A 27189-nucleotide genomic window follows, 5' to 3' on the forward strand; every position below is an offset into this window, starting at 1 on the left:
TAGTAAACTATTTTATGTTCATACATTTAGAACCAAGGAGAAATGCTATTACTCAGACCTGGAAGATGTCCTTGTCTTTGGTCTACTAGAATTTGACTTAAACAGTAGAAACTCATGAAGGCTGAAGTGCTGTTAATCTTAAAGAAAAATTCAATTTTAATCAGAATTTCATCTGTAGTTCTTGTCATTTGTACGCTGTATACAGCATGCATATAATTTTTTAGTGAGTTTTATTTAAAGAGCTGTATGTCACACTTTTCAATATTTGAAGTCATCGTTTTTGTTAAATTGAAGTTCCAAGCTTTTTTTAAAAAATAAATTGAAAGTTGTTGATATATATTTAAATGTGATTTTAATATTTTTATTGGGGAAAAGTTATTTTGAATGTACTTAAATTGTGGATATGCTAAGGAATAAACAGCCTTTAATATTTTTTAATACAGTATTTAGTTTCAGACACAGTTCTAAAGGAACGCCTGGATCCAGAAACATTGGAATCATTAGGGCTTATCAAACAATCACAGCAGTTTAATCAAAAGTCCGTTAAAATCAAGACAAAACTCTTGTAAGTACATATATCTTTGTGTTGCAGATCAAATATCTGAGTATGTTTTCTTAGTTCTCATTTTGAATACTAGAAGTTTCTAAAGGCAGTTTGAAGTTTTCTTTTTTGTTGCTGCTGTTGGAATGTCTTATGATTTTTCCTTTTGAAAGAAGCCTAGGATTATTGAGTCAGCAGTGAACTTTACCTGTGTGAAACCAATGTTAATTTTTTTCTATATTAGAAGTTAAAATAATATTCAGTGCTTATTATATAAATAATAATATATAAATATATAAATAATAATAAAATTATTATAATAATAATAAAATAATTATTTTATTAGTAAAATAATTTACAAGTATGGTTATACCCTAGGGTACATTCTTAGTCAACAGTGGAAATAGTGGTATGTTATTGTTCCTTTGGATTAGCAGTATTCTTTGTGTTACTGGTTTTCCCTGTGTAATTAACATTGAGATGTTTCTTATGAATCATTGTTATGTTCTTTTTAAAAGATAGACAAAGAAGTAAACTTTCAACAACTATTCTTATAATTGTTCTATATAGTAGATATGAAAATTCAGTGAGAATACAGTACTTGTATGTAAGCTTGTTAATTGAATTAATTTTATTCCCTTTATGATGTTTATCTAATTTCAGTTATAAGCAGCAAAAATTCAATTTGTTAAGAGAAGAGAATGAAGGTTATGCCAAGCTGATTGCTGAATTGGGGCAAGATTTATCTGGAAATATTACTAGTGATTTAATCTTAGAAAATATCAAATCTTTAATAGGTAAGACATATCTATGTGATAGTAAGTTTTTCTAAACTGTTGGAGAATAACCATAAAGACAAAAAGTGGATTTCACCCAGTATTTTTCTTTTTTTAATTAAGAAATGATGGGACACCTGGGTGGCTCAGTGTTTGAGCATCTGCCTTTGGCTGAAGGCATGATTCAGGGTCTTGGGATCGAGTCCTGCATCAGGCCCCTCGAAGGGTGCTTGCTTCTCCCTCTGCCTCTCTCTCTCTCTTTCATGAATAATTAAATGAAATCTTAAAAAAAGAAGTGTCTAGCTTGTACTTTAAAGATTTTATCAGTACTAATAAAATTTGGGATGATATTTATGAAAAATCTTTTTTTGTCACTGTTACCTGTGTGTATTAGTTTCTTTTCTCTCTAGTACCTTTAATTTTTAAGTATTTCTCAGTAACTTTATAGAGGGCAGAAAATAAGAACATGTGAAACTTTAATAAAATCTTCATTGAACTCTCGAAACATGGTGATGTTTAGTTCTTTTGAGCTTGACTTTAAAAATACCTTTACAAGAAACTTTGATACATATCTTGCTTTATCATTACAACAGCTTATTTATTTATTTATGCATATTTTTTATTGGGGTTCGATTTGCCACCATAGAGCATAACACCCAGTGCTCATCCTGTCAAGTGCCCCCCTCAGTGCCCGTTACCCAGTCACCCCATCCCCCTGCCGACCTCCCCCTCCACCACCCCTTGTTCATTTCCCAGAGTTAGGAGTCTCTCATGTTCTGTCACCCTCACTAATATTTCTCGTTCATTTTCTCTCCTTTCCTCTTTATTCCCTTTCACTATTTTTTATATTCCCCAAATGAATGGGACCATATAATGTTTGTCCTCCAATTGACTTATTTCACTCAGCCTAATACCCTCCAGTTCCATCCATGTTGAAGCAAATGGTGGGTATATGTCCTTTCTAATGCCTGAGTAATATTCCATTGTATACATAGACCACATCTTCTTTATCCAGTCATCTTTCGATGGACACTGAGGCTCCTTCCACAGTTTGGCTGTTGTGGACATTGCTGCTATAAACATTGGGGCGCAGGTGTCCTGCTGTTTCACTGCATCTGTATTTGTATCTTTGGGGTAAATCCTCAGTAGTGCAATTGCTGGGTCATAGGGTAGCTCTATTTTTAACTCTCTGAGGAACCTCCACACAGTTTTGCAGAGTGGCTGCACTAGTTCACATTCCCACCGACAGTGCAAGAGGGTTCCCCTTTCTCCACATCCTCTCCAACATTTGTACAACAGCTTATTTAAAATAAGTGTGGCAGGTATTGTAAAAGATAGGGAAGTGTTACTCTCCCTACCTTTTAAATAGAATTTCTTTAGCATTAATCTTTTTTATTTGCATTGAGCATTTGGAGGAAATAGTTGGCTTCTGTAGAAAGGAGGAATGAATGGTAGAAAACTAGGGTAGTCCTGATTTTTCAGAATGGAAAGAGATTTTGCTATTACTTGTTAGGTGTGCTATCTTAGGGAAGATTTCACAACACCTAGATGTTTTAGATTTTGAGACCTGTTGGAGAAGTCATGTTCCCTGCATTACTGGTTATATTTTAGGTGATGCTTATGCTCGACTTCTCAATTTTTTTTCCTCTGCTTTTGAAATATATGTATGAGTAAGAGAGAGGAAGTGTCCCAATCTTCATTCCCTTCCTCCATTCCTGTGTATAGAAATCCAGATAAAACTAGATTTACTACAGTTACCTTTGTTTTTACCTTAGGCTTTCGGTGATCAGCAGGTGTAGCAGATAAATAACTTTTACTTTAAATTTATCTTTTTAAAAAAGTTTTTATTTAAATTCCTATTAACACAGTGTAGTATTAGTTTCAGGTGTACAATATAGTGATTCACCACTTCCATACAAAACCCAGTGTTCATCACAAGTGTTCTCTTCAATCCCCATCACCCGTTTCACCCATCCCTCTCCCACCTTTGAAGTGAGTGTAGTTCTGGCAGCTGATTTATTCTCTTTGCTACTTCCTCCTGTTATCAATTTACCACTAAGACTAGTGGGCTGTGGGCTGCAGGGCTCTTATCTGTGTGGCATGACCTATTTTTAAAAAGCCTCCAAAGGGTTTCCTTTCTATTCTTTTCAGGGTAGGCTCTACATTTTTCCTACAGCATTTTGATCTAGCTTGAGATGCTTGCTTTGTAGTATTGCTTTCCTATAGCTTTGTCATTCCTTACATCCTTCCATGTACTCTTTTAAGATGATATTTCTCAGATAAAAAAATTTTTTTTAAAGATTTATTTATTTGAGAGAGAGAACGAACACAGAAATGGGGGAAGCGGGAGAGGCAGATTCTCTGCTGAGCAGGGAGCCCAATGCAGGGTTCCATCCCAGGACTCTAGGATCATAACCTGAGCTGAGGGCAGATGCTTAACCAATTGAGCCACCCAGGTGCCCCTCACATTAAAAATTCTTATGCTAAAAAAAAATTCTTATGCTGTGTAAGCTCCTCAATTATTCTTGTGTTTCTGTTTTATCTATTTGTTGATAATTCTTGTCCTTGTTTCTTCTAAGTTTTGTCTTTGTGGGTTTATACCTTTTTAGTTCTTTGTTATTTTAGGACATTTCAAAGAGGAATTTTCTTGAAGGTATGCTTTTATCTAACTGGGAAAATATACACTACTTTCTTACCTTGAACTTGGCTCTCATATAGAACAGGTTATGTTACTGTCTCTGAAGAACAGTGTGGTAGTCACAACTGCAGTCTCACAATATACCAAGTGGACCTCCAAGCAGACTAGGCCAGAAGCACTCACATGTTACCTCCTCAGTATAGTCTTCCCTGACCATCCCCCTCAACACTCCCTTTCATTCACTGTATTTTCTTCTGAACACTTATCACCATATAATATGAAATGCATTTTATTTTCTACCCGCCCCCGGAACATCAGCTTCATGAAAACAGTGGTTTTTGTTTTGTTCAGTACTTCAGAACCTGGTATGAAGGTCCCAAGTAAATATTTGTTGAAAAATGAATGAGTATTTCTCTCTTTCTTGCAGAGTTTACAGTGATTCTTAGCCTCTTTTCCTTGACATGGAGGGTTTTTTTTATTTTTAAAGATTTTATTTATTTATTTGAGAGAGAGATCATGAGCAGGGAGGAAGGGCAGACGGAGGAGCAGGCTCTCCGCTGAACAGGGAGCCCAGTGTGGGACCCAATCCCAGGACGGGATCATGACCTGAGCCAAAGGCAAATGCTTAACCAACTGAGCCACCCAAGTGCCCCAATGTGGAAGATTTTAATAAGCTCATCTCCCTGACTCAGTGTTTGTTTCTCTCTGGCTAGCTGAGTCTGTCCTCTCCCCTATTGTCTGAGGAAAGAATTTTTCATCAACATGGAGATTGAGGTTAAGACTCCCAATTCCAATGAGTACTTGTTGAGTGTTAAAATTTATTGGATGCAGATTCCACGCAGGCCTTGTCTCATCTGGCCAGAGCAGTTCACTGACCTAGCATCTTATTTTCAAGACATCTTTAAACAAGTTTCCCCTTGTTTATTCCCATCATTTTCTCTGTAGAGCAATCTGGACGTAATACCTCATACAAAGCTATCTTGGGTCTGATCTCCTTCACTAGCCATTGGCAGAACTGATACCTAATTTGGGAGGTATGCATTTAAATGCACTTATGTTTCAGGGCACTTGGCCTGATCAGGAGAAATCCTTATCATCCTTAATTAAAATCTAATAAATTGCTCCCTAAAAGATTCTGACACATCAAAATGTTTGTATCCTAAATGTAATAAAAATGTTTATATCCTGTCAGATAGGGACTGTTTACTGCATGAGTAAGCAAAGAAGAATCATGAATCTGTTTGGTGGTTGTGATCTCAAGTCTGACGCTAATTTTAAAAAACTTATTAAACGAGAATGGATAGTTATTAGGAGGGTCTTTAGCTACCAAGTTCTAGACCCCACACAAATGAACCCTGCATCAGGATGGCAAAAAGCATCTTTTAGAAATTCAAAGAAAGATACCAGAGATGGACATCTTTGATTGTTGAACTAAACTATAAGCACTATTCTTCTGAATGCCCTTAAAAAAGAGTAATAGGTATTCCTTTTCTTTCTTTTAAATTAGGACTCAGGAAACTTTTTCTATAAAGGATGAGTTAGTAAATATTTGTTTGCTTTGTGGGCCATGTGGTGTCTGTTGCAACTATTCAACTCTGCCTTTGTAGTTTTAAAGCAACCATAGACAATATGTAAATAAATGTGTTCTAGTACAACTTTATTTATAGAAACTGAATGGATTTGACCCATAGGCCACACAATGCTGATTTCTGCTCTAAATCAGAAGTTCTGGCTAAAAAGTAGTCCTGGACTAACGTGAGTGTAGTTTTAGGGAGTGGAAATAGTTTTTCCTAGTTTTGGGTTTAGTGGTCCAGGATCTTTTTGGCCTAGGCTCTAACCCTTTCCTTCTCACTCAGAACCCAAGCCCTCTTCTCCAAACCTCAGGACCTTAATTTGTTGCCTGGTTTCCAAGATTGTAGATTTGGCTGTGGGTGGGGAAAGATAGGGTGAGAATCTGCACATTTAGTCTCACAAGTTCTCTTAGCTGCTTGGCAGGTGACCAGAGAGAGATTAAAATAAGACCCCAAGTCGAATGATTCTTGTGTATATTATGGGACATTTAACCCCTTTGACTAAGTTATCTTGAGTGCACTTTGTATTTTATTTTTGGACCAATCTGGATGTAAGAGCCTTTTAGCCTAGAAGCATCTTATCTGTTTGAACTTTCCACTGTCCTTTGAAAAGGGAAGCCCAGTTGACTGCCTCCTTTGTGTTTTTGCTTTATTGAAGTTTCTTTACTGTATACTAGTTATAAAGTTTTTTTCTGCTATGAAAAAGATGACTGCTGGGCTGCCTGGGTGGCTCAGTCAGTTAAGCATCTGCCTTTGGCTCAGGTCATGATCTCAGGGTCCTGGGATAGAGCCCTGCTTTGGGCTCCCTGATCAGATGGGAGCTTGCTTCTCCCTCTCCCTCTGCCTCTGCCTCTGGCCCGCCCCCTGCTTGTACTCTCTCTTTCACTCTGTCTCAAATAAATAATAAATACAAAACTTAAAAAAAGGAAAAAGACAGCTATTGGAGTTCTCAAGCATAGATTTTTTTCCTTAAAATTGTACTTTTGTTAGATGCATTTCTCTGCATCTTGGTTCTCTGGTTTTTTCCTTGAGATGTACAGTTTTTTGCAAATATTATTTCTTAGAAATAATGTTTTTATTAGCCTGTTTTAGTCCGTTTGGACTGCTATAACAAAGTTACCACAGATTGGGTGGTTTATAAACAATAGAAATGTATCTCTCAGAGTTCTGGAAGCTGGAAGTCCAAAATCAGGGTTTTTAGTGAAGGCCTCCTTTAGGTTGCAGACTTCTGAGTTCTTGCTGTATCCTCACATGGTGGAAGGGGCAGGGAAGCTCTATTTTTTTAAGGGCATTAATCTCATTCATGAGAGCTCTGCTCTAGTGAATAACCTAATCACCCCTCAAAGCCCCCACCTCCTAAATACCATCACATAGGGGATTAGAATTTCCACATACGAATTTTTGGGGGCAGCCTGGGTGGCTCAGCGGTTAAGCATCTGCCTTCAGCCCAGGGCATGATTCTGGAGACCCCGGATCGGGTCCCACATCCGGCTCCCTGCATGGAGCCTGCTTCTCCCTCTGCCTGTGTCTCTGCTTCTCTCTCTCTCTCTCTCATAAATAAATAAAATCTTTTTTTTAAAGGAATTTTTGGTGGAAGGGTCCAAGCACTCAAACTACAGCATAGCCTGTTTCTAAAGTAATTCTAGATGCTAGATCATGTCCTTTTGTTCAAGACGTGGTTTTTCTCTGTCTCATAAGGTCCTTTCTGTGTGGAGCGTGATAATTGAAGCTATTCTGTTTTCTCATCTCAAGTGTACAGGCTGGACATTTCTCCCAGTCATGTTTACAATATTACCTTGGGATTTCTTTCCTGTTAGGAATCTCAATTTGGCATATTCCTCAAACAGCCATTGTAAGTTGAACCTATAATTTTTTTTTTGCCTCTAGTTGCAATCACTTTCTCTAATAATGACTATTGCCATCTTGTCTGTCTTTGGGAAAATTTCAGTTACTTTTCAGTGCATTTCTAAAAAGATACATTCAAAAGGTGTAAACTCTGTTTTTAGACATTTTATTAATCTCCATATCACAAGTGCCTGGCACATAGCAGTTGGTTAATGAATGTTTATTTAAATGAAGGACTGCATCCATGGCCATTACAGGTCTGTTACTGTTACTGCTTTATTTTTCTACTTGTTCCCTGCTTGTTCCTCAGAAGACATAAAGGCATTATATGTGTGCATATATCCCTAGTGTAGCTGGTGATAGAGGTAGGGAGCTAAGCATATGATCTCTTTCAAGATCACCTGACTTGATTCTTGGGCTACACAAAAGCCTTTCTAAGATGGTTGAGCACAAGAATGCTTCTGTTTTACCACAGCTGCCATTAGAAAAAAAAATATTTTGGACATTCCAAGCTTGCTTATTGTTACTAGAGTCTTATTCTATATGAAATAACTGTTATCTAGCAAATATTTTTTTAATATTTTATTTATTTATGAGAGAGAGAGAGGCAGAGACACAGGCAGAGGGAGAAGCAGGCTCCAATGCAGGGAGCCCGATGTGGGACTCGATCCGGGGTCTCCAGGATCACACCCTGGGCCAAAGGCGGTGCCAGACCGCTGAGCCAGGACTGCCCACCTAGCAAATCTTTAAGGTTTAAAAATCATCTTTCGGGATCCCTGGGTGGCGCAGCGGTTTGGCGCCTGCCTTTGGTCCAGGGCGCGATCCTGGAGACCCAGGATCGAATCCCACGTCGGGCTCCCAGTGCATGGAGCCTGCTTCTCCCTCTGCCTATGTCTCTGCCTCTCTCTCTCTCTCTGACTATCATAAATAATAAATAAAAATTAAAAAAAAATCATCTTTCTAAATCTGTGGTTTGGTTACTTTTTCCATCTTATGGAGCAGAGGTCACTCTATTTAGTTGCAATAAATTTGAGACATTTAATAGAAAATTCATAAGCCAGTTTTTCTTTTGTGAAAGATGCAAAGGTTGATATCTGTCATAAATAAAAGTACATATCTTCTCTTTTAGATTACTGCCTTAAATTGCACCTACAAAGAAACTGGTAGTTACTTGACAGTACAGATCACTGATAGAATAGTCTTGATACAGTAGTACTGTTAAAAAAAAAGCAATAATGAGGGTGGTTCACATTGTAGCACATTGAAAATATAAACTTGAAAACAGTGAATGAAGCACAATATTCCCATGTGCCATGTTATTCTAGTCATTTCACAAGTTTTGTGTATGTAGCTTGATGGGTAATTATCAACCAGCAATTTTTCAAAATTAAATTATATTTAATGTATCTTTTGTCATCTATTATCAGAGTATTCATTTTTATTTTTTATTTAGTGATTGGATTTTCATATTTAGTAAATTAGGAGCAGTTATAAGGCTGGAGAATTTGCTAGGTCTTACTTTCAGTGTTAGAATAGTTTAGAAGCATTTTTTCAGTTTTATTGAGGCATACTTGACATACACTGTATATTTTAAGTGTATAGTTTGAGTTATAACGTGTATGCATCTGTGAAAACATCACTGCAGTCTAGATAATGCACATTTACCAGTGCCTTGTCCCCCCAAATTTCCTCATGCCCCTTTGTGTTTCATCTTTCTTCACTCTGTTTCCCCCTCTCCAGGCAACCACTGATATCTTTTCTGTCACTATAGATTAGTTTGCATTTTCTAGAATTCTTTTATAAATGGAATCATATAGTGAGTATTCTTTTTTTGTCTGGCTTATTTCATTCAGCATAATTATTTTGTGATTCATCCATGTTGTTGCTTGTATTATTAGTTCTTTCCTTGTTTTTTTTCTGAGTAGTATTTTGCTGTTTTTATCTCAGTTACACTGTTCTATCGTTGATCCATTTACGTGCTGATAGACATTTGAGATTGTATTATTACAAGTAAAGCTGCTATCAAAGATGTGTACAAGTCTTTGTATGAACATAGACATTTATTTCTCTTTGATAAATACTTAGGAATGAATTGCCTGGATCAGGGTAGTTATAAGTTTAATTCTTAAGGAAACTGCTAGTTTTACAAAGTAGTTGTGCCATTTTACATTTTATATTTCCACTAGTAGCCTTTAAAAATTCCATTTGCTATTTTTTAAAGATTTTATTTTTTTATTCATGAGAGAGAGAGAGAGAGAGAGAGAGAGAGAGAGAGAGGCAGAGACACAGGCAGAGGGAGAGGCAGGTTCCCTGCAGGAAGCCCGATGTGGGACTTGATCCCGGGTCCTCAGGATCACACTGAAGCTGAAGATGGCGCTAAACTGCTGAGCCACCCAGGCTGCCCCATTTGCTATTTTGGATTCATTTTTACATTCATAGGCCATACTTTTTGGGGGCACAGGGCGAGACAAAAATATTTAGAAGTTTTCTTCTCAGAACTTTTGGTAAATATTTCTTTGGAGAATTTATCAAAATCTGGAGCTCTTTTCAGTAAGACATGATCACTGTGTTAGTCTTTTTTCCCCTTAGAATGAGAAATAGAAGAAAATGTATTCTTTGGATTTCATAAAAAGAGGAAAGAAATACTTTTTATATTTGGAGAGTTTGGTTTTCCAAGTGATTGCTAAGATACTGTGAATCAGGTATTATTAGTTTTATAGCATTCAATGTGACTCTGAGTGTGGAGTTAATAGAAGTAACTCTGGAAATCTCATAAAATACCTTATATAAAAATTTTCTTTGAAAAATCTCCTAAGTCATCTATCTATAACTATAACAACACAGTTGTTCTTTCTTCCTCCAGCAGTAGAAGAAATGAGTATTTATTTGTTTGCCTCAATGAAGTGGTTAGCTTGCATTTAGGAGTTATATCTACTGGAAAATAGGTAATTCAAAATTGTAGAATTCCATTCAGCTTGATGTACAAGACATATGGGAATTGATATAAACTGAGGGAACAGCAAGCAGATTGATATCTTATGCTCACTCTGGGTCATAAGCATACATTTTATTGTGAGGAAATGGTGGGTGGAATCGCCTGTATTGTTTACATTTATTTCTTTTTGTTGTGTGCAAATGGTTGTGCATATAATATGACTGTACTATAATATAATTATGGTACAGGTGAAGCTGAATGCAAGTGGAATTAATAATGTATTAAGAATAGGGTGGCTGATAAAAATGTCTATTAAATCTGTGTCTATTGGCCCTTTTTAGCTTACCCCCAAGAGATTAGGAAGGATAAGTAACCAATGGAACCTAGTTAGTGCTTCTTTTGCCTTCTTTTTCTGGCTCTGCCTAGATTGTTTTTCTCCTCTCTTGCCTGTGTTAGCTACACTCTTTGGTTATTTCTCCAACTCCTTGGTATTCTTCCGTCTCTTCAGTATCAGTAGTATACTCGTTTTCCTCTTAGAATGTCTGCCCAAAACCATAGATATAAATTAGTGGTATGGTTATGGTTTATAGTTCTGTTGTATGTAGGATGAACTAAGTATTCTAAAAATGATGTTCTGCTTTTATGAACCTGAACTTTTAACTGTTTACCAACATTCTAATTGCTTTTTAAAACATGAAAGAAAACTCTTTACTTTAGTTGCCTAACTTGTAAATGCATTGATTGTCATATTTTACTGAGAATTAAAAATACAGAGCTGTTTAACTAGCCTGAGTAATCAAGAGTGTGGAATACAAGAAAGTTTACTTGACTGTGTATCGCAGGTCCTGGGCTTCAGCCCCAATTCTGTCATTAACCCCTTGGTAATCCTGGGCAAGTCATATTTCTCATCTGTAAAATATGGGGAATGGACTTGATCATCTTGAAAATTATTAAGATTATCCTCTGGTGTGGGGGAAGCAGACTTGTAAAAGAAGTTGTTTTTAAAAACATTTTTATCTTATTATATGTTTTCCCTGAAAGTTAATGATTTTATTAGAAATGATGTATAATCACTTTTGAATTTGTGTATATCTCCTCTGTTGCAGGATGCTTTAATCTGGATCCCAATAGAGTTTTGGATGTCATTTTAGAAGTGTTTGAATGCAGGCCAGAACATGATGACTTCTTTATATCTTTATTAGAATCTTACATGAGTATGTGTGAACCGCAAACACTGTGTCATATTCTTGGGTTCAAATTCAAATTTTACCAGGTAAAAAAAAAAATATGTAAGTGTATGTGTATACATATGTGTGTGTATGTGTGTGTTACAGAGAGTGATAAATCTCATTGTTTTATATGTACAACTTCAAATTTTATTTGTAAATGATTTGTTTCAGCTTGGCCATTCTAGCTAAGGAGGTAGATAAATGGATAGCTACAATGCCATATGATAAGTACTGTATTAGTAGTATGAATGATGTGATGTGAAAGCCTAGAGGAAAACATAATAAATTTTAGCCTTGGGAGAGATTAGAGAAGACTTTATAGATATAACCCTTTTTAAATCTGGTCCTTGAAGGATGAGTAGGAGTTGATTGAGAGTTGTCTGTCAGAAATAACAAATACTGTGAGTGAAGACAAGGCAGTATAAATGTATATAACTGATTGAAAAAACGGTACATAGTCTGATGTGGCTGGATTGTAAGATACAGGGGAAAAAAGGGACAGGAAGTGAAATTGGAAAGGTAGGCACACTTTAGATTGTCAAGGGCCTTGACTACTGTGTTGAGTTAGAATTTTATTACACAGATGGTGACCATGGGAATTCTTTTATGGACGTGGATAAATTCTTGAGGCATTTTACATTATTTTTCTTTTAAACCACTATAATAATTATATCTAATAAATCTGTGCCTCCGATTATTTCTCTTTCAATCCATTTTTCATATTATTACTACTATTACATTCTTTTTTTTAATTAAAGATTTTATTTATTCATGAGAGAGAGAGAGGCAGAGACATAGGCAGAGGAATAAGCAGGCTCTCTGCAGAAGCCCGGTGTGGAACTCGATCATGGACCCCAGGATCACGCCCTGAGTCAAAGGCAGACGCTCAACAGCTGAGCCACCCAGGTGTCCCTCTACTGTTATATTCTAGAAGAGATCAAATTGACTGCTCCAAAACCTTTGTAGGATAAAATTCAAACTTCTAAACGTGGCAGAAAAGGCTCTTTACAATTTAGCCCTATTCTTTCTTTCCAGCCTCATCTTTAATAGTCCCCCCCCACTCAAATCTTAATATTCTAGTCATATTAAATTACTAGCCATTTTTTTGAACTTAGGTATAGATATTGTTTTATTTAGGCCTTTATTTATATGCAGTTCCTTATAACTAGAAACTCTTACTCAGCCCTCTCATCTGTCTTTTCTTTGTCTTGAGGACACTTCTATTCTTTTTTTTTTAAAAATATTTTATTTATTTATTCCTGAGAGACACAGAGAGAGAGAGGCAGAGATACAGGCAGAGGGAGAAGCAGGCTCCATGCAGGGAGCCCAATGTGGGACTTGATCCCGTGACTCCAGGATCATGCCCTGGGCCAAAGGCAGGCAACTAAACCGCTGAGCTACTCCGGGATCCCCCGAGGACACTTCTGTTCTTTAAGTTCAAGTGCTGCTTGTTCTGTAAAGTCTTGCTGGACCTTCACCCCTTTGGAATTGGTAATTTCTTAATCTCTGTTTTCACAAAATTTGACACAGACTTCTGGCACTTATCAGGTTATATTAGCATAAACAGGCAGCCCTGGTGGCTTAGCGGTTTAGCGCTGCCTTCAGCCCAGGGCGTGATCCTGGAGACCCGAGATCGAGTCCCACATCAGGCTCCCAGCATGGAGCCTGCTTCTCCCTCTGCCTGTCTCTCTCTCTCTCTCTCTCTCTCTCTGTTTATCTCTAATTAAAAAAATCTTATATTAGCATAAACTACATCTGTGTCTATATGTTACTGATTTTTCTGGATTAATATACTGCTTAGCCTATAGTAAATGCTCACTAATTGTAAATGATCTATGTTTTTAGGAAGAGGACTTTCATGATCGTATGGAAGATTTTAATTTAATAAGGCTTTATTGTCCCTTTGGTATAGCTTTCCTAATTTGTCTACCTGCCTGGGATACTCAGTCAAGAAATACTCATTTATGGAATGTTTTTTTTTTTTTTCATTTATGGAATGTTTATCATACGCTGTTGCTTTGCTAGGCACTGACGATATTCTGGTAAAGACGGTCTATTCCTGTCCACTGGAGCTCAAATTCAGGATAGTAAGAGGATTTCTTTTAGGATTCTCAAATGATAACACCACTTAATGCCTCTGGTTATCTTTTATTTTCCATTTTTTGGGATGCTCCAGAAGAGAAATCAGTTCAGAACTTCATATAGCATTTTGATACAAACAAGACACATGGCAGGGTTTCTAGGCAAGATTACTTTATCTTTGTTCAAAAATTAGTGATCTCAGCTTTCCCTGTTTCTACTAGCAGCCGGGGAGTCCACTCTTAGTACAGGGAAAGAAAAGTTGAAGTATTTATCACATCTTAAGAGGTACTGTGTTTGCTTTGGGTTTGAGAACATGAAGCCAACTGCTGAAGTGACAGGGTAGCTGAAATTTAACTTGAGCTTAATTAATTAGAATATAGGTGAGGGCTTTGGAGACTGTAGGTTTCAGAGTATATTACAGTGAATAATGATGACCTACTGTATAGCATCAAGTATTGTTAGTTGAATGTGAGTTTTAGAATCTTAAAATTTTTACATGAAAATATTCCTCATAATGGTAATACTTTTGAGCTGAATTTAAAATATCCTTGGGGGTTTGACATTGTTGGAATAATTTTTTTAATAGATAATGGGCCCTTTTCTTATATAAGAAGTACCCAATCAAGAAACATTTGACTTAGAAATAACCTATTATTGGAAAGTGTAACCCTCATATTGTTCTGTGTAACACCATTCCTTTGTTTCTGCTACTTGAGCTATCTTATGCAAATCTGCAGACTGAAGGACCACTGAAGGTGGAGGAAGAAATGTCAAAGATTTTAGATAATTTGTGGTCTGGGAGGTAAAGTAAGGACAGCCGTGAAAATGAAGAGCATAAAAGCCTAGGAATTGGCTTTTAGGCATATATGGTCAGCTTTGTGTATTGGTCCCTCGCCTTACTCCACCATCCCTTTTCATCCCTTGAATGAAAATGTTCATTCTTGTTGCCCACAACCCATATTTTTATCAATTGGGAATTACTTGGATGAATAAGCTTCTTTTTTTTCCCCTTAATGCTAGAACTTCTAGGCAAAGCTCATTATTTATGCTATGAAGTCAGTGAGAGTGATTTTATCCTAGTTTCAACCCAAGATCAGCTATACTGGATGTTTTGATTTAGAAGGGTGGCATGGAATGTAAGCAGTTTGAGAGCACACTTTGGAAAATTTGGCAGACATTTGATTTGTTTGATTCCCTAACAGAGATGGTTATAATAGAGGGCTTAGGGACTGCATGAGGGATCAGCACAAAGGACAGAAAGGAGTACTAGAAAGTGCAAGGGTACCAAAAGATAAACTTGGCTGGTGTTGTCTTGCCACAGGAAAGAGGAAGGAGATGAGGACTCTTACCCATATCACAGTCCCTTGGTTTCTGGATTCAAAACACAACAATAGGAGTAATAGTGTCATCATGGCTAGGCATTGTTATAACCAAAATTCACTCACATAAGAGATATTGATTGGTGGTATCTGGGTGGTTCAGTCAGTTAAGTGTCCAACTCTTGGTCTCAGCTCAGGTCTTGATCTCAGGGTCATGAGTTCAAGTCCTGTGTTGGGCTCCACGTGTGGAACCCACTTAAAAAAATATTGATCTTTGGAGCACCTGGCTGACTTGGTTGGTGGAGCATGAGACTCTTGATCTTGAGGTTGTGAGTTGGGTATAGAGATTACTTAAAAAAAAAAAATAATAAGGGCTGCCCGGGTGGCTCAGCGGTTTAGCACTGCCTTCAGTCCAGGGATCCTAGAGACCCGGGATCGAGTCCCACATCAGGCTCCCTGCATGGAGCCTGCTTCTCCCTCTGCCTGTGTCTCTGCCTCTCTCTGTGTCTCTATGAATAAATAAATGAAATCTTTAAAAAAATAAAATATTTGATAAAAAAGGAAACATTGAGTACTTCTTATGTGCCAGGTAATAATGTTCTAAGTGCTGGGGCTACATCTGTAAACAAACAAATTCTTCCCTTCGTGATGCTTACTTTTGAGGTAAATTATATGGTATGTTAGAAGGTGATCAATGAGATGAGGCAAACAAAATGTAGAGCAGAGTAGAGGAAGAGTGCGAGTGATAGAGTGGTAGGTTGCAATGTTACATAGAATAGTGAGCATATACCTCATTGAAAAGGTAAATTTAAACAATGAAACAAAGGCTGTGAGGTTTAAACTGTGCAGATATGTGGGGAAGAGGTACTAGGCAAAGAGAACAGCCAGTAAGAGAATAAGGAGACTAGTGTGGCTGGATTAGACTGATGGGAAGAGTGGTAGGAGATGAGGTCAAAGATGAGAGAACACATCACATAAAGCTAGTGTTGCAAGATTTTTGACTTTGATGGTGGGGTGAAGTTGTTGGAGGATTTTGAGTAGGAGAGTGATGTGATCTGACTTAAGTTTTTTCATTTTGTTTCTCTTTTATATTTTTACTTTAATAGGAACATTTTCCAACATATAGAAAAGAATGACTAGTGTAATGAATACCCTAAAAATAAGCTTATTAACATGTTGGTATACTTTTTTGGAACTATCAATTTATAGTATAGGTATCATGAATGTTTACTCCTAAATATGTTAATTTGTACTTTTTAAAAAGAAGGACTTTTCTATATAACCATCATACCAATTTTATATCTAACTTGATTGCTATTATATAATAAACTCAGGCCATATTCAGATTTCCCAAATTGCCACCAAATACATTTTATAACTGTTTTGTTCAAACAATGATCAGGTCAGAGGCCATGTGTTTTATTTGTTAGGATTATTCAGTCTCTTAATTTAGAATAGTGTCTCCTCCCATTCCTTTAATGGCATTGACTTGTTGAAAAGAACATTACCATAGAAGATTCCATTAGTCTTCCAAGTATTAGATTTATCTGATTGCTTTTTCGTGGTTGGTTAAATTTGTTCTTTGTCACCAGTCTTGTCTTTTGTACTTAGATCTCGGAGCTTGACCATGTTCAGGTAAAATATTTAATTCCAAAAGACTTCACAGGTTGTGCTATATGTTTCATATCATGTAACATCTCATACCTGTCTGACTTTTAATGTCCTAGTAAGCTGATGACAGTCTTATCCCTCCATTCAACAATGACATTTTCCCTCATGTTAATAGGAAGTTATCTGTATGTTGATACTTTGGCACCATGTGAATATCCAGTTTTTCATTAACCTTACATTACGTGGCTTAGAATACATGGATGATCCTTTCCTGAGTCCATTGTTACCTTAGGGGTTCCAAATTGTTGATTTACTGTTATCATGCCTTCCACATTTATTAGCTATCATTTTTCTGTAAAGAAGAATTGTCCTTTATCAACTTGGGTTGCTTGGTTACACTGAAATACAGTTCCTACTGGAAAGGCAGGATGATTCCTTCACTCCCTCCCCCCACTATTAATTACTAGCTATCAGAGTAAAGGGTTTTTTCAGTAGTGGCCTCTAATGGTGATATGAGTGGTATGGATATGAGAGAGAGAGATAAGAGACAGAAGACATTGTGTGCATGTGTATTTTGACTTAGGTTTTCAGTGAATTGATACGGTTAATATGCAGTGGAAGTTGATCTTCCGAATAGATTTCAAAGGTAGAGTCAATAGTATTTGTTGGTTCATTAAATACAGAATGTGAAGAAGTAGAGTTAAGGCTATTTCTAACCTCTTTTTTGGACTGAGCAGCAAAAACGATGGTGTTATATCAATTGAGATAGGGTAAATTTCAGGTGGAATGGGTTTGGTGTACCTGGGGTGGGAATCAGGAATTTCAGTTTTGCATAATGCTGAATTTGAGATGTCTTAGATATCTAGGTGAGACGTTGAGTAAATAACTGGATGTATAGATCTGTTCAGGAGAAAGGACTGGGTCAGAAATAGAAATGTAGATGTCAGAAGCATGTAGATGATCTATAAAGTTGTGATACTGGATGAAATCACCAAGAGTTGGGTATAGAGAGACAGAGAAGAGAACCAGTGCTGAGCCTTGGCACTCCAATGTTAAAGGGCCTGGGGAAGAGGAGGAATCAGCAAAGGAGATAGAGAAATAATATATAAGGTAAGAGGAAAACAAAGAGAATATAGCATCTTGGAAACTAAATGAAAGAAGCAATGATGAACTTTGTTTAATGCCCTGATAGGTCATTTAAGATGAGGACTAAAATTTGTTCATTGGATTTATCATTGGGAAGGGCAAAACTAGCCATTTTGGTAAAGTTGGATTGGTGTTAGAGAATGGGGAGAGTAGAATTGGAGATCGTGAGAGTAGACAACTCTAAAGCAGTTAATACAAAGAGGCATAAAGGTAGCTGCCAGGGGAAGTGAGCTCAAGAGATTATTCTTTGAAGATGAGAGAACACATATTTATGCTAATGGGAATGATTGAGTAGAAAGGAAGAAAACTGTAGGAAAGGAGGAGAGAGTTATTGGAGTAATGTTCTTGGATACAGAGAATGGAGTTTATGGCATCAGTGGATGGATTGACTTTGGGAGCATAGAGAGTTCATCTAGAAAAGCAGCATATGTAGGTGGATGGATATGGTGGTGAGACTTTGTAGAAATTTCACTCATTGTTCCAGTTTTCTTACTAAAATAGAAAAGAAGGTCATCAGCTGAGAGAGGATGAGGGAGAGGAGGTATTGGAGGTTAGGAGAGAAGGTAGGAAATAATTATATAGGAGAGAGGCGAATGAATGAATGAATGAATGAATGAGAGAAATAGAGTGTGACTGTCCAGCATTAAGGATCCATTTGAGGGTAGAGATGTGAAACTGACATTTTGGAAGGAATGTAGGTATTGGTAATATTAAAGTTTAGGATATGGAATGAATGGCTGAGATGGGGTAGAAGAGAAGATCTTTGGAAGAGAGAAGTTCCAGGAGCCAAGAGGCGGGCATGATGGAAATATCACTTACATATATATGAAAGTCTCCAAAAATTAAGAAAGGAATAGAGTTGGACAGAGTGACAGTGAGTCAGAAGCTATGAGATCATTGCTAAATGAAGGACAGTGACCCAGGAGTCCATAGATGGCAAGAGTAGGACATAACTGAAAATGGAAGAGTAGGGAACTCCAGAGCTCTATCCCTCCATGAAAGCAACTAATGAGCTGGTAAAAACTGTCAATCAGCTTTTACGAATTCTGGGTTTTAGTTTTCAACAAGAAATAATGAAGTATGTAGTGAAACAAACTCTGGCTCATTCATAAGGAAAAAAAATAGACACTATCCCTGAGCAAGTCCAGGTGATTACTTATTAGATAATTTAAATCACCAGTCCTAAATATGCTTATGATTTATAGGAAACCATGAACAAAGAGCTAAAGGAGACCAGACAATATAAAAAAAGAGAAATTATATATAAAAAAAGGAACCAAACAGATTCTGGAGTCAAAAATCATGATAATTGAAATGAAAATTGCACTAGTGGGGTACAACAGCAGACTGAAGAAACAATCAGCCAACTTGATGAGCCAGTTGAGGTTATCCAGTATGAGGAACAGAAAGAGAAAAGAATGAAGAAAAATGAAGAGTCTAAGATGATAGGTTACCATCCAGTACCAATATTTACATTGGAGTACCAGAAGCAGAGGAGAGAGAAAGGGACAAGAATGCATGTTTGAAAAAAAAATAATGGCTGAAAACTTCCCAATTTTGATAAAAGCTATGAATCTACACATCTAAGAAACTCTACAAACACCAAGCAGATGAATTCAAAGAGAGCCACACCAAGACATATTATAATTATACTCAAATTGTTGAAAGCCAGAGACAAAGAGAATTTTGAAAGCAACAAAACAGATATGACCCATTATGTACAAAAGATCTTCAATAAGATTAACAGCTGATTTCTCTTCAGAAGACAGCGGGGTGGCATATATAAAGTGCTGAAAGAACAAAATTGTCAATATAGAATTCTGTATTCAGTAAAACTATCCTTCAAAGAGATTATGACATTCCAAGATAAACAAAAGTTGGGGGAATTTGTTGCTAGTTGACCTGCCTTACAAGAAATGCTAGAGTCCTTTGAGCTGAAATTAAAGGACACTAGACAATAATTTGAAGCCATATGAAGAATTAACACTGGTAAAGGTATCTACATAGGTAAACATAAAAGCCAGTATTATTGTATTTTTTATTTGTAGCTCCTTTTATGTGATTTAAAAGATAAAAGAATAAAACAGTAGTTATAAATCTAATTGGCAAACAATAAATATAGAAGGGGGGATTGAGATGTATAGGCACAGAGTTTTTGTATACTACTGAAGCTAAGTTAGTATTGGTTCAAACTAGATTAAGTTTAAAATATCACTTGCAATACCCAAGGTAACCACTAGGAAAATAACTAAAAAACAGAAAAGGAAAGAAGGGAATGAAAAGGCTTCGCTACAGAAAAACAAAAAACAAAAACAACCAAAAACACAAAAGAAGGCAATAATGGAAGAAATGAGGAATAAATTAGGAATAAATGAGGAATAAGTAATATAAGACCTGTAGAAAACAAATAGAAAAATGGCAAATGTCCTTCCTTTTCAGTACTTTAAATGGATTAAAATTTGTGATCAAAAGGCAGTTTGGCAGAATGTATAAAACATGATTCAACTATATGCTCTCTATAAGCAACTCACTTGAAATCCAAAGATAGAAATATATTCAAAGTGGAAGTATGAAAATAGATATCCTATGCAAATAGTATCCACGAGAGAGCTGGGGTGGCTATTATAATATATATTAGACAAAATAGACTTTAAGAATTTTACAATACAGGGGATCCCTGGGTGGCTCAGTGGTTTAGCGCCTGCCTTTGGCCCAGGGCGCGATCCTGGAGTCCCGGGATCGAGTCCTGCATCGGGCTCCGGGCATGGAGCCTGCCTCTCCCTCCTCCTGTGTCTCTGCCTCCCTCTCTCTCTCTCTCTCTCTCTCTCACTGTCTATCATAAATAAATAAATCTTTTTTAAAAAAAGAATTTTACAATACACAGCAAAGGACATTATATATTGATAAAAGGGTCAACCCATTAAGAAGATAAAACAGTTGTAAACACATTTGCACTAAACAGAGCCTCAAAATTTATGAAGCATACATTAACAGAATTGCAAGGAGAAATATTTCTGCAACAGTTGTTAGACATTTCCATACCCCACCCCACTCTCATTAATGGATAGAACAACTAGACAAAAGGAAATAGAGGACTTAAACAGCCACATAAACCAATTAGACTTAATTAATATACATAGAACACTACCTAGCAACAGTAGATTACATATTTTTTCAAGTGTGCATGGGATGTTCTGCACGATAGACTCTGGTCACAAAACACATCTCAATAAATTTAATACTTTGAAATCCTACAAAATATCTTCTTTGACCACAGTGGAATGGAACTAGACTACAGCAATAGTAAGGGATTAGGAGTGACTGGAAATTCAAAATTGGGTGGGCTTAAAGGGAGGGTAGAGGGAGAATAATCTGAAAACAACTATAAAAAGCAAAGATGAATCATACCCTACCTCCAGGCCTAGTAGTGTGAGGGGTCTGGAGAAAAGAGCCACTGCTTGACTGGATTACAGTGAGAGTAGTGTTCCTGGGGCGTCTTATGCTCTCTTTGAGCAGGACGGTAGAAGGAACAGTTAGAGGAGAGGCTCAGGATATATATAGGGGGTTTTGCTGAGGACGGATTATGAATTCCAGAGGATTCCATGGAAGGTTTTCAAGAATACAGAATGACAGGACAGAACAGGGATTGTACAGAGCAATATGAAGATAGTATGGGAGTTGATGTTTGGCCTAGGAGTCAGGGGCTTCTGCGTTGAACTCATTGAAACACAGAAATAAGGGGAGTAATGAGAGTATTTTTGGTGGATTCAAGTCAGATGATAAGCTTTTGTGGGTTTGCTCTGAAACCCTGACTACCATTTGTTTTTATGGGAAACTGAAATGTTTTGATACTAAATAACCATTTATATACATTTAGAATTAAACTTTTGTGAAGTTGAAGACTTACCTGTCTTAAAAAATACAGTGAACAGTGCCTTCTTTATATGATATCCATTAGTGTGGTTAGCTTCCTATGTTATATCCATAACACTTACCACAATTGTGAGGAGCCTTGCAAAGATCTTGCTTTTAGTGTTGAGTAGAAGCAGAACATAATGTACTGTCATTGTTTGCTTTTTTTTTTGCATCTGGCCATTTAGTAATTGCTAGTTGTCGCGACTTCTTCCATTCAGCTGACCACAAGCAGTTTAAGAATAGGGGAAAATTCTTCTTGATAACATTCAAATATCCTTCTGTTTCTGTGCAGGGTCCACAGGGCTGGCCTGGAATTGGACATTCTATATTTTAAAATGTTGATTTATCCATATGTAATATGGATAGACACCCGTTTTGAAGGGGAAATCAGTTGACAAGCAGATATATTTAACACAAAACCCAAGAAGTAAAATAGGCAGAAAAGTGTAGACACAGTTCAGTACTTCCAAATTTGCATTCTTGTCTATTTGCATCTCCACTGAGAAAAACTTGAAAAACAAGTTAAGAAAACACACGTATAAACAAAACCTAAAACTAAGTATTATGCAATATAAAATCTCACTTCGTTTTCAGATTTTGTTGAAATATTAGCATGCATTGTAAAATGTGTCCATTTTTGAAACCTTTATTTGTGTTCATCAGAAGATGTTTGTGAAAAGGGATGTTGACCTAATTATCTTTGTCCTCAATTCAGATGTATGTTCAGGAAGAACAATGAAACTTATCATTTATTGATCTAGTTATTTGGTGTAATTGTTCTTAATTATTGATAGGTAAAGGATATGATTTTAGTTGCACTTTATGCACTAAACAGAAACTTTTTTGTTTGTTTTTCAAGGAACCAAATGGAGAGACTCCGTCATCTTTATACAGAGTTGCAGCAGTACTTCTACAGTTTAATCTTATTGATTTAGATGATCTTTATGTACATGTAAGTCAAGTGGGCTGCTAAGAATATTTGGTTGTCCATCCCAGGGGTGGGAAGAGGAGTAGGCAGCCATATAGCACTTCAAGGTTGGTTCTAGGGTCTCAAGTTTTAAGTTTTGAAGCCATAATGCACATTATTGCTTTGTGTTTACTTTATGAAGTAAATGAATTTAATTCTTCGACAAACTATGGAAATTAAATACCTTCTGTCACTCTTAGTTCATGGTTGGATATGAAGTTCTTAATTGTTAGCAGAGTATATCTCATGGAAGAGAGGCCAAGTTTTAACCAATGTGGCTTTAGACTTCTGTCTTATACGCAAATTATCAGAAATATGAGATTATCTAGATACTTTTTCCTTCTCCCCAGCTGTTAATTTTAGGCATTCAAGATGAATGGAGAACTCTTTATATTCTTTAATGGCTTTTCTTGTGTTTTTACTGGGTAGTAAATAAATAGTATTGTGTTTTTATTGCTGGATCCAGGATCTAGAAGAGTGTGTATGTGATTGTGATTGATGACCTCCAGTTTAGCAACAGTTTAGCCTGTCAGTTTGAAAAAACTAGGTTTGGTATAGAAATTTTTGTTTTATTTGGCTGTACATTAGGATACCAATGGACTTAAACCTGTCTAAAGCCGACATCATCTTCACTGTCTTTGTAATCACTTTGTCACTTTCTGGTCTCTCGTACTGTGGTTACAGACTTGAACGAAACTCAGTCTCTACCTTGGAAGCAGTCATAGTCTAGCAATGAAGGAAACACTTTGCATTATATAATAACTACTATATTGGAGGTATTCACCAAGTGTTGTGGGGGCTCAGAATAGATAGTAACCATGTTTGTTGGGGGGGGGGGGGCGGGTTGGAAGGCTTTTCCAAACTAGTAATGTTAGGAGTTTGGATTTTTTCTTATTGCAAGTAGAGAGCCATTCAAGATTTAAAGGAGAAAAGTGATATACAAACTGAGAACATGGAACGTTGGTCAGAAAAAGGGGAATTCAAAGACAGGTATAAGTTTATGGGCAAGTGTAGACTGGTAGGACAAATGGAAAGATGATAGATGACGATAGATTTATTACTGAATTGAGTTTAACGATAAATGCAAGTGGCCTAAGTGTCCCTGTTAAGTTGTCAAAGATTTTCAGATGGGATTAAAAACCCATTTATTGTTTATTTTTCACATGAGACTTCTAAAACCTAAGGAAAAAGGAAAGTTGAAGGTAAAAGGGTGGGAAAAATATATCAGGGAAGTTATTATTGTTAGACAAAATGGACTTTTTGGCAAAAAAAGATAGTCACTTCATAATAAATAAAGTTGTGTTCACTAGGAAAATAAAACATTTGTAACTTTATATGCACTTAATTACATATTCTCGAAGTATAAAAAACTAGAAATTGAGAGGCACTTAATTACATATTCTCCAAATACAAAAAACTAAAAATTGAGAGGAACTATAAGAAGAAACTTACAGGGATGCTTGGCTGGCTCAGTAGGTAGAGTGTGCAACTCTTGATCTCAGGGTTGTCAGTTTGAGCCCCATGTTGAATATAGAGATTACTTAAAAAAATAAAAGAAGAAATTTACAGTTTATTCATTATAATGGGAGATTTTTAGAGGCAATTGCATTAATCTGGGTAAAAGATGAAGACGTATGGCAGGTACATAAGTAAAGCAATAAAAATAGGTCTGATGGCCAGTTGGAAAGCAGAAAGAATGAGAAAAAGTCTTGCTTACACCCTTGCCATCAGTGCCTAGTGACTTTTCTCCAGCCCCCATTTTTGACTGATGGGATGAAGTCTACAATATGTAGTTTAATATTTCACTATGTTTCCTTTTATTGTTTAGTGATTATTTACTTTGCATTAGACTTAGTTACTGAAGTAGATTATGTATTTCTAGAGGCAGGAATGCTTTTATAGCCCACCATTGTGCCTAGCAGAAACTACTAAATAATTTGTTGGCTATATTTTCGTGTCGGGTGTTTCATTTATTTTATGAAATATCTACATTAACCATCTTCCACTCATACAAGATGGCTGTACTGGAGATAATTGATTCTTTTTTCATAGTAGAGGGTCGACTATACATAATACATATTACTTTCTCTTTTGTAATAAGCTAGAAACTAGTTTGTGATTTAAGTCATCAAATAGGTATTAGAAAATGAAAAGTGAGATGTCAGATTGCTCGTAATTTTTTTACTTGAGATTTTTCACCTAGAGGAATTAAATTTACCCCTTCATGTAATTTAGTAGCTCAGATCTCCCAAAATGGATCCATATACAGTACTTTATTTAATTTGGAGTTTGACCTTTAAAGGGGAAATCTGTGATATTTTTAATGGAACAGGTACACATTTTCTTGGGTAAACTAATACATTCAATGATAAACTGTTGTATTATTGGTTTAATATAGGAACTCTAACATAAAGAAGAGATGGAACTTAAAACTACTACCTGATTTTAAAAGGTGTATAAAATTCAAGTACTTTGTTAGATTATAAGAAAATAATGGAAAGAAACTTATTTTAAAGGCAAATCATGGTCATTAATAGGCTAGACCTTATTTATAGTTTTATCAATTGAGAGTAGACAGTGTTGCTTTTTATGTATACAAATAGTATTAGCTGTTCTATGAAACTTTAATGAACCATTTTTAGCTTCTTCCAGCTGATAATTGCATTATGGATGAACACAAACGAGAAATTGTGGAAGCTAAGCAAATTGTTAGAAAACTTACAATGGTTGTATTGTCTTCTGAAAAAATTGATGAGCGAGAGAAAGAAAAGGAAAAAGAAGAGGAGAAAGTAGAGAAGGTATATATGGTTTCTTTTTGTGAAATTAACATTGTCTTCTGGATTTAGAATTATGGGAGAATAATTTATTAATTTTGATTGTGGTAAAATCTGGTTTTTGGAATACTAATTTGAAGAGATGGTTTTATTTTTAATCTGACTGATACCTTCCCAAAGGAGGCTGCCATATTTTTTTCTTACTTAAATTTCAAAATGTATTCTAAGTAAAATATACGGCTATATTTGTGCTCTGTGTATTAATGTCTTCAAGTCCTAAGGGGATTCTCAAAGATGAATGAATTCTAGTTCCCTATGGCACAGTAAAACATTAAATAGAACTTAATTTCAGGCCTAAAAAACTTTCATGCTGTGTCTCCTAAAAAGCATATCCTGTTGCTTTTTTTGATAGCTAAAAAACTTGATTGTACTTTCAGGGAAATATTGCATTTCCCATGAGTGGCAGCTGTTGCTGACATACATTATTGTGGTGTTTAACTCAATTTTTTAAAATAAAAAAATACTGACATTTATCAGAATCTGTATTCTGAGTATCTTCACTGTAATTGTTCATTTTAGCCACCTGACAACCAAAAACTTGGTTTGTTGGAAGCCTTGTTAAAGATTGGTGATTGGCAGCATGCACAGAACATTATGGATCAGATGCCTCCATACTATGCAGCTTCACATAAGCTAATAGCCCTTGCTATTTGCAAGCTTATTCACATAACTATTGAGCCTCTCTACCGAAGGTATGTTACTGTATGCTTTTCTAATCATTGAGGTAGATGTAGTTTAGGACTACAAAAAAATCTGCACATTTATCTTGTTTCCTCCAACCAAGCAAATATTTAAGTATGTTTTATTAGAAGATAATATTCACAGAATGTATCAGTTTTATACGTATTAATCAGTGACTTGTCCCCTAATGTCTAGAGCAGGTGATGCAGAATGTGTGCTGCAGTGTAGTCTAAAAACTGTAGATTAGACATCTAGGTTGGGTTGCTCCATTGAGAGTGAAAACTCCATTCTTCTGTTTTTGACTTTTCCTCCTCTCTTGGGGGAGGGCAGAGAATTCTTAAGGTTTTTACTTGGTGTAATTTTCCTCTGTCCTGGGGTTCAGTGGCTCTGAGTGAGGACATTGCCTCTCTGCTTGCCTTATCTCTTCTGGCATATAGGCTGCTGTTCTGGAATTTGCTAGTGCAGCCTTTCTCATCATCCCTAGTTATTGTGTCAACCAGTCCTCTAGCCCTCAGCCTACTTGCAGGATACTTAGGAGCAGTATTGGCAGCAGCTCTGGCTTCAGCCCCACAGATCAGAGCCTGCCTCAAAAGCCCCAGCCTTGTGACTCGTGTATAGCTGCTGGCTGCTGCCTTCAGTGCCACCTGGGCTGTGGACCATGAAGGCTTCTTCTCAGAGAGTGACCCCTGTGACTCCACAGCGGGACACCTGCTCAGTAGGTGAGAACTCTGGGCATGCTGTCCTTTTTAGTGTGACACCCTCTTTCATTATGCTGCTCACCTTCCCTACCACCACCTACCTCATACTCAGTCTTAGATAGTGGAACCCAGATTGAGAAGTGTTTATTGACTTGAATCACTGTTGTTATATCCATATTTTTCTGTTTCATCTTCCAGTGTCTCTGAGGTCCATCTCTTGTTCCCCATTCCCATATCCAAATTCCTGATACTGGCCAAGTTAAACTAAAAACAAATTCATATGATGTATGTTAAATGTTACTTGAAATCTGCGTTTCTCTGATTTCCTTATGTAATTAGTTTGAAACATTCTATGAGCTCTGAGTTTTTCCAAATGAGTATTGTTTTGTCTTTTTCTACTA

At 36.5% G+C, this 27189-nt stretch overlaps 1 protein-coding gene and 1 long non-coding RNA gene across 8 annotated transcripts in view; one reads left to right on the forward strand and one right to left on the reverse strand.

Moving 5' to 3' along the window:
- Positions 1-27189, forward strand: part of THOC2 (THO complex subunit 2) — a 130666-nt gene that overhangs the window by 47999 nt on the left and 55478 nt on the right. For all 7 annotated transcript variants that reach the window (XM_077888294.1, XM_077888289.1, XM_077888287.1 and 4 more), the window contains exons 6-11: positions 444-565; positions 1205-1338; positions 11413-11579; positions 22468-22560; positions 25218-25373; positions 25929-26101. In XM_077888294.1, the coding sequence (XP_077744420.1) occupies positions 444-565; positions 1205-1338; positions 11413-11579; positions 22468-22560; positions 25218-25373; positions 25929-26101 (845 nt within the window). The remainder of the gene's footprint in view (positions 1-443; positions 566-1204; positions 1339-11412; positions 11580-22467; positions 22561-25217; positions 25374-25928; positions 26102-27189) is intronic.
- On the reverse strand, positions 16292-27048 carry LOC144308104 (uncharacterized). Its single transcript, XR_013374744.1, has 4 exons — positions 26890-27048; positions 24028-24115; positions 21689-21916; positions 16292-16899 (listed from the first exon to the last, which is right to left on the reverse strand). It is a non-coding gene; the product is annotated as an uncharacterized LOC144308104 (long non-coding RNA).

The sequence above is a fragment of the Canis aureus genome, chromosome X (assembly GCF_053574225.1).
Source record: "Canis aureus isolate CA01 chromosome X, VMU_Caureus_v.1.0, whole genome shotgun sequence".
Classification (NCBI taxonomy): Eukaryota; Metazoa; Chordata; class Mammalia; order Carnivora; family Canidae; genus Canis; species Canis aureus.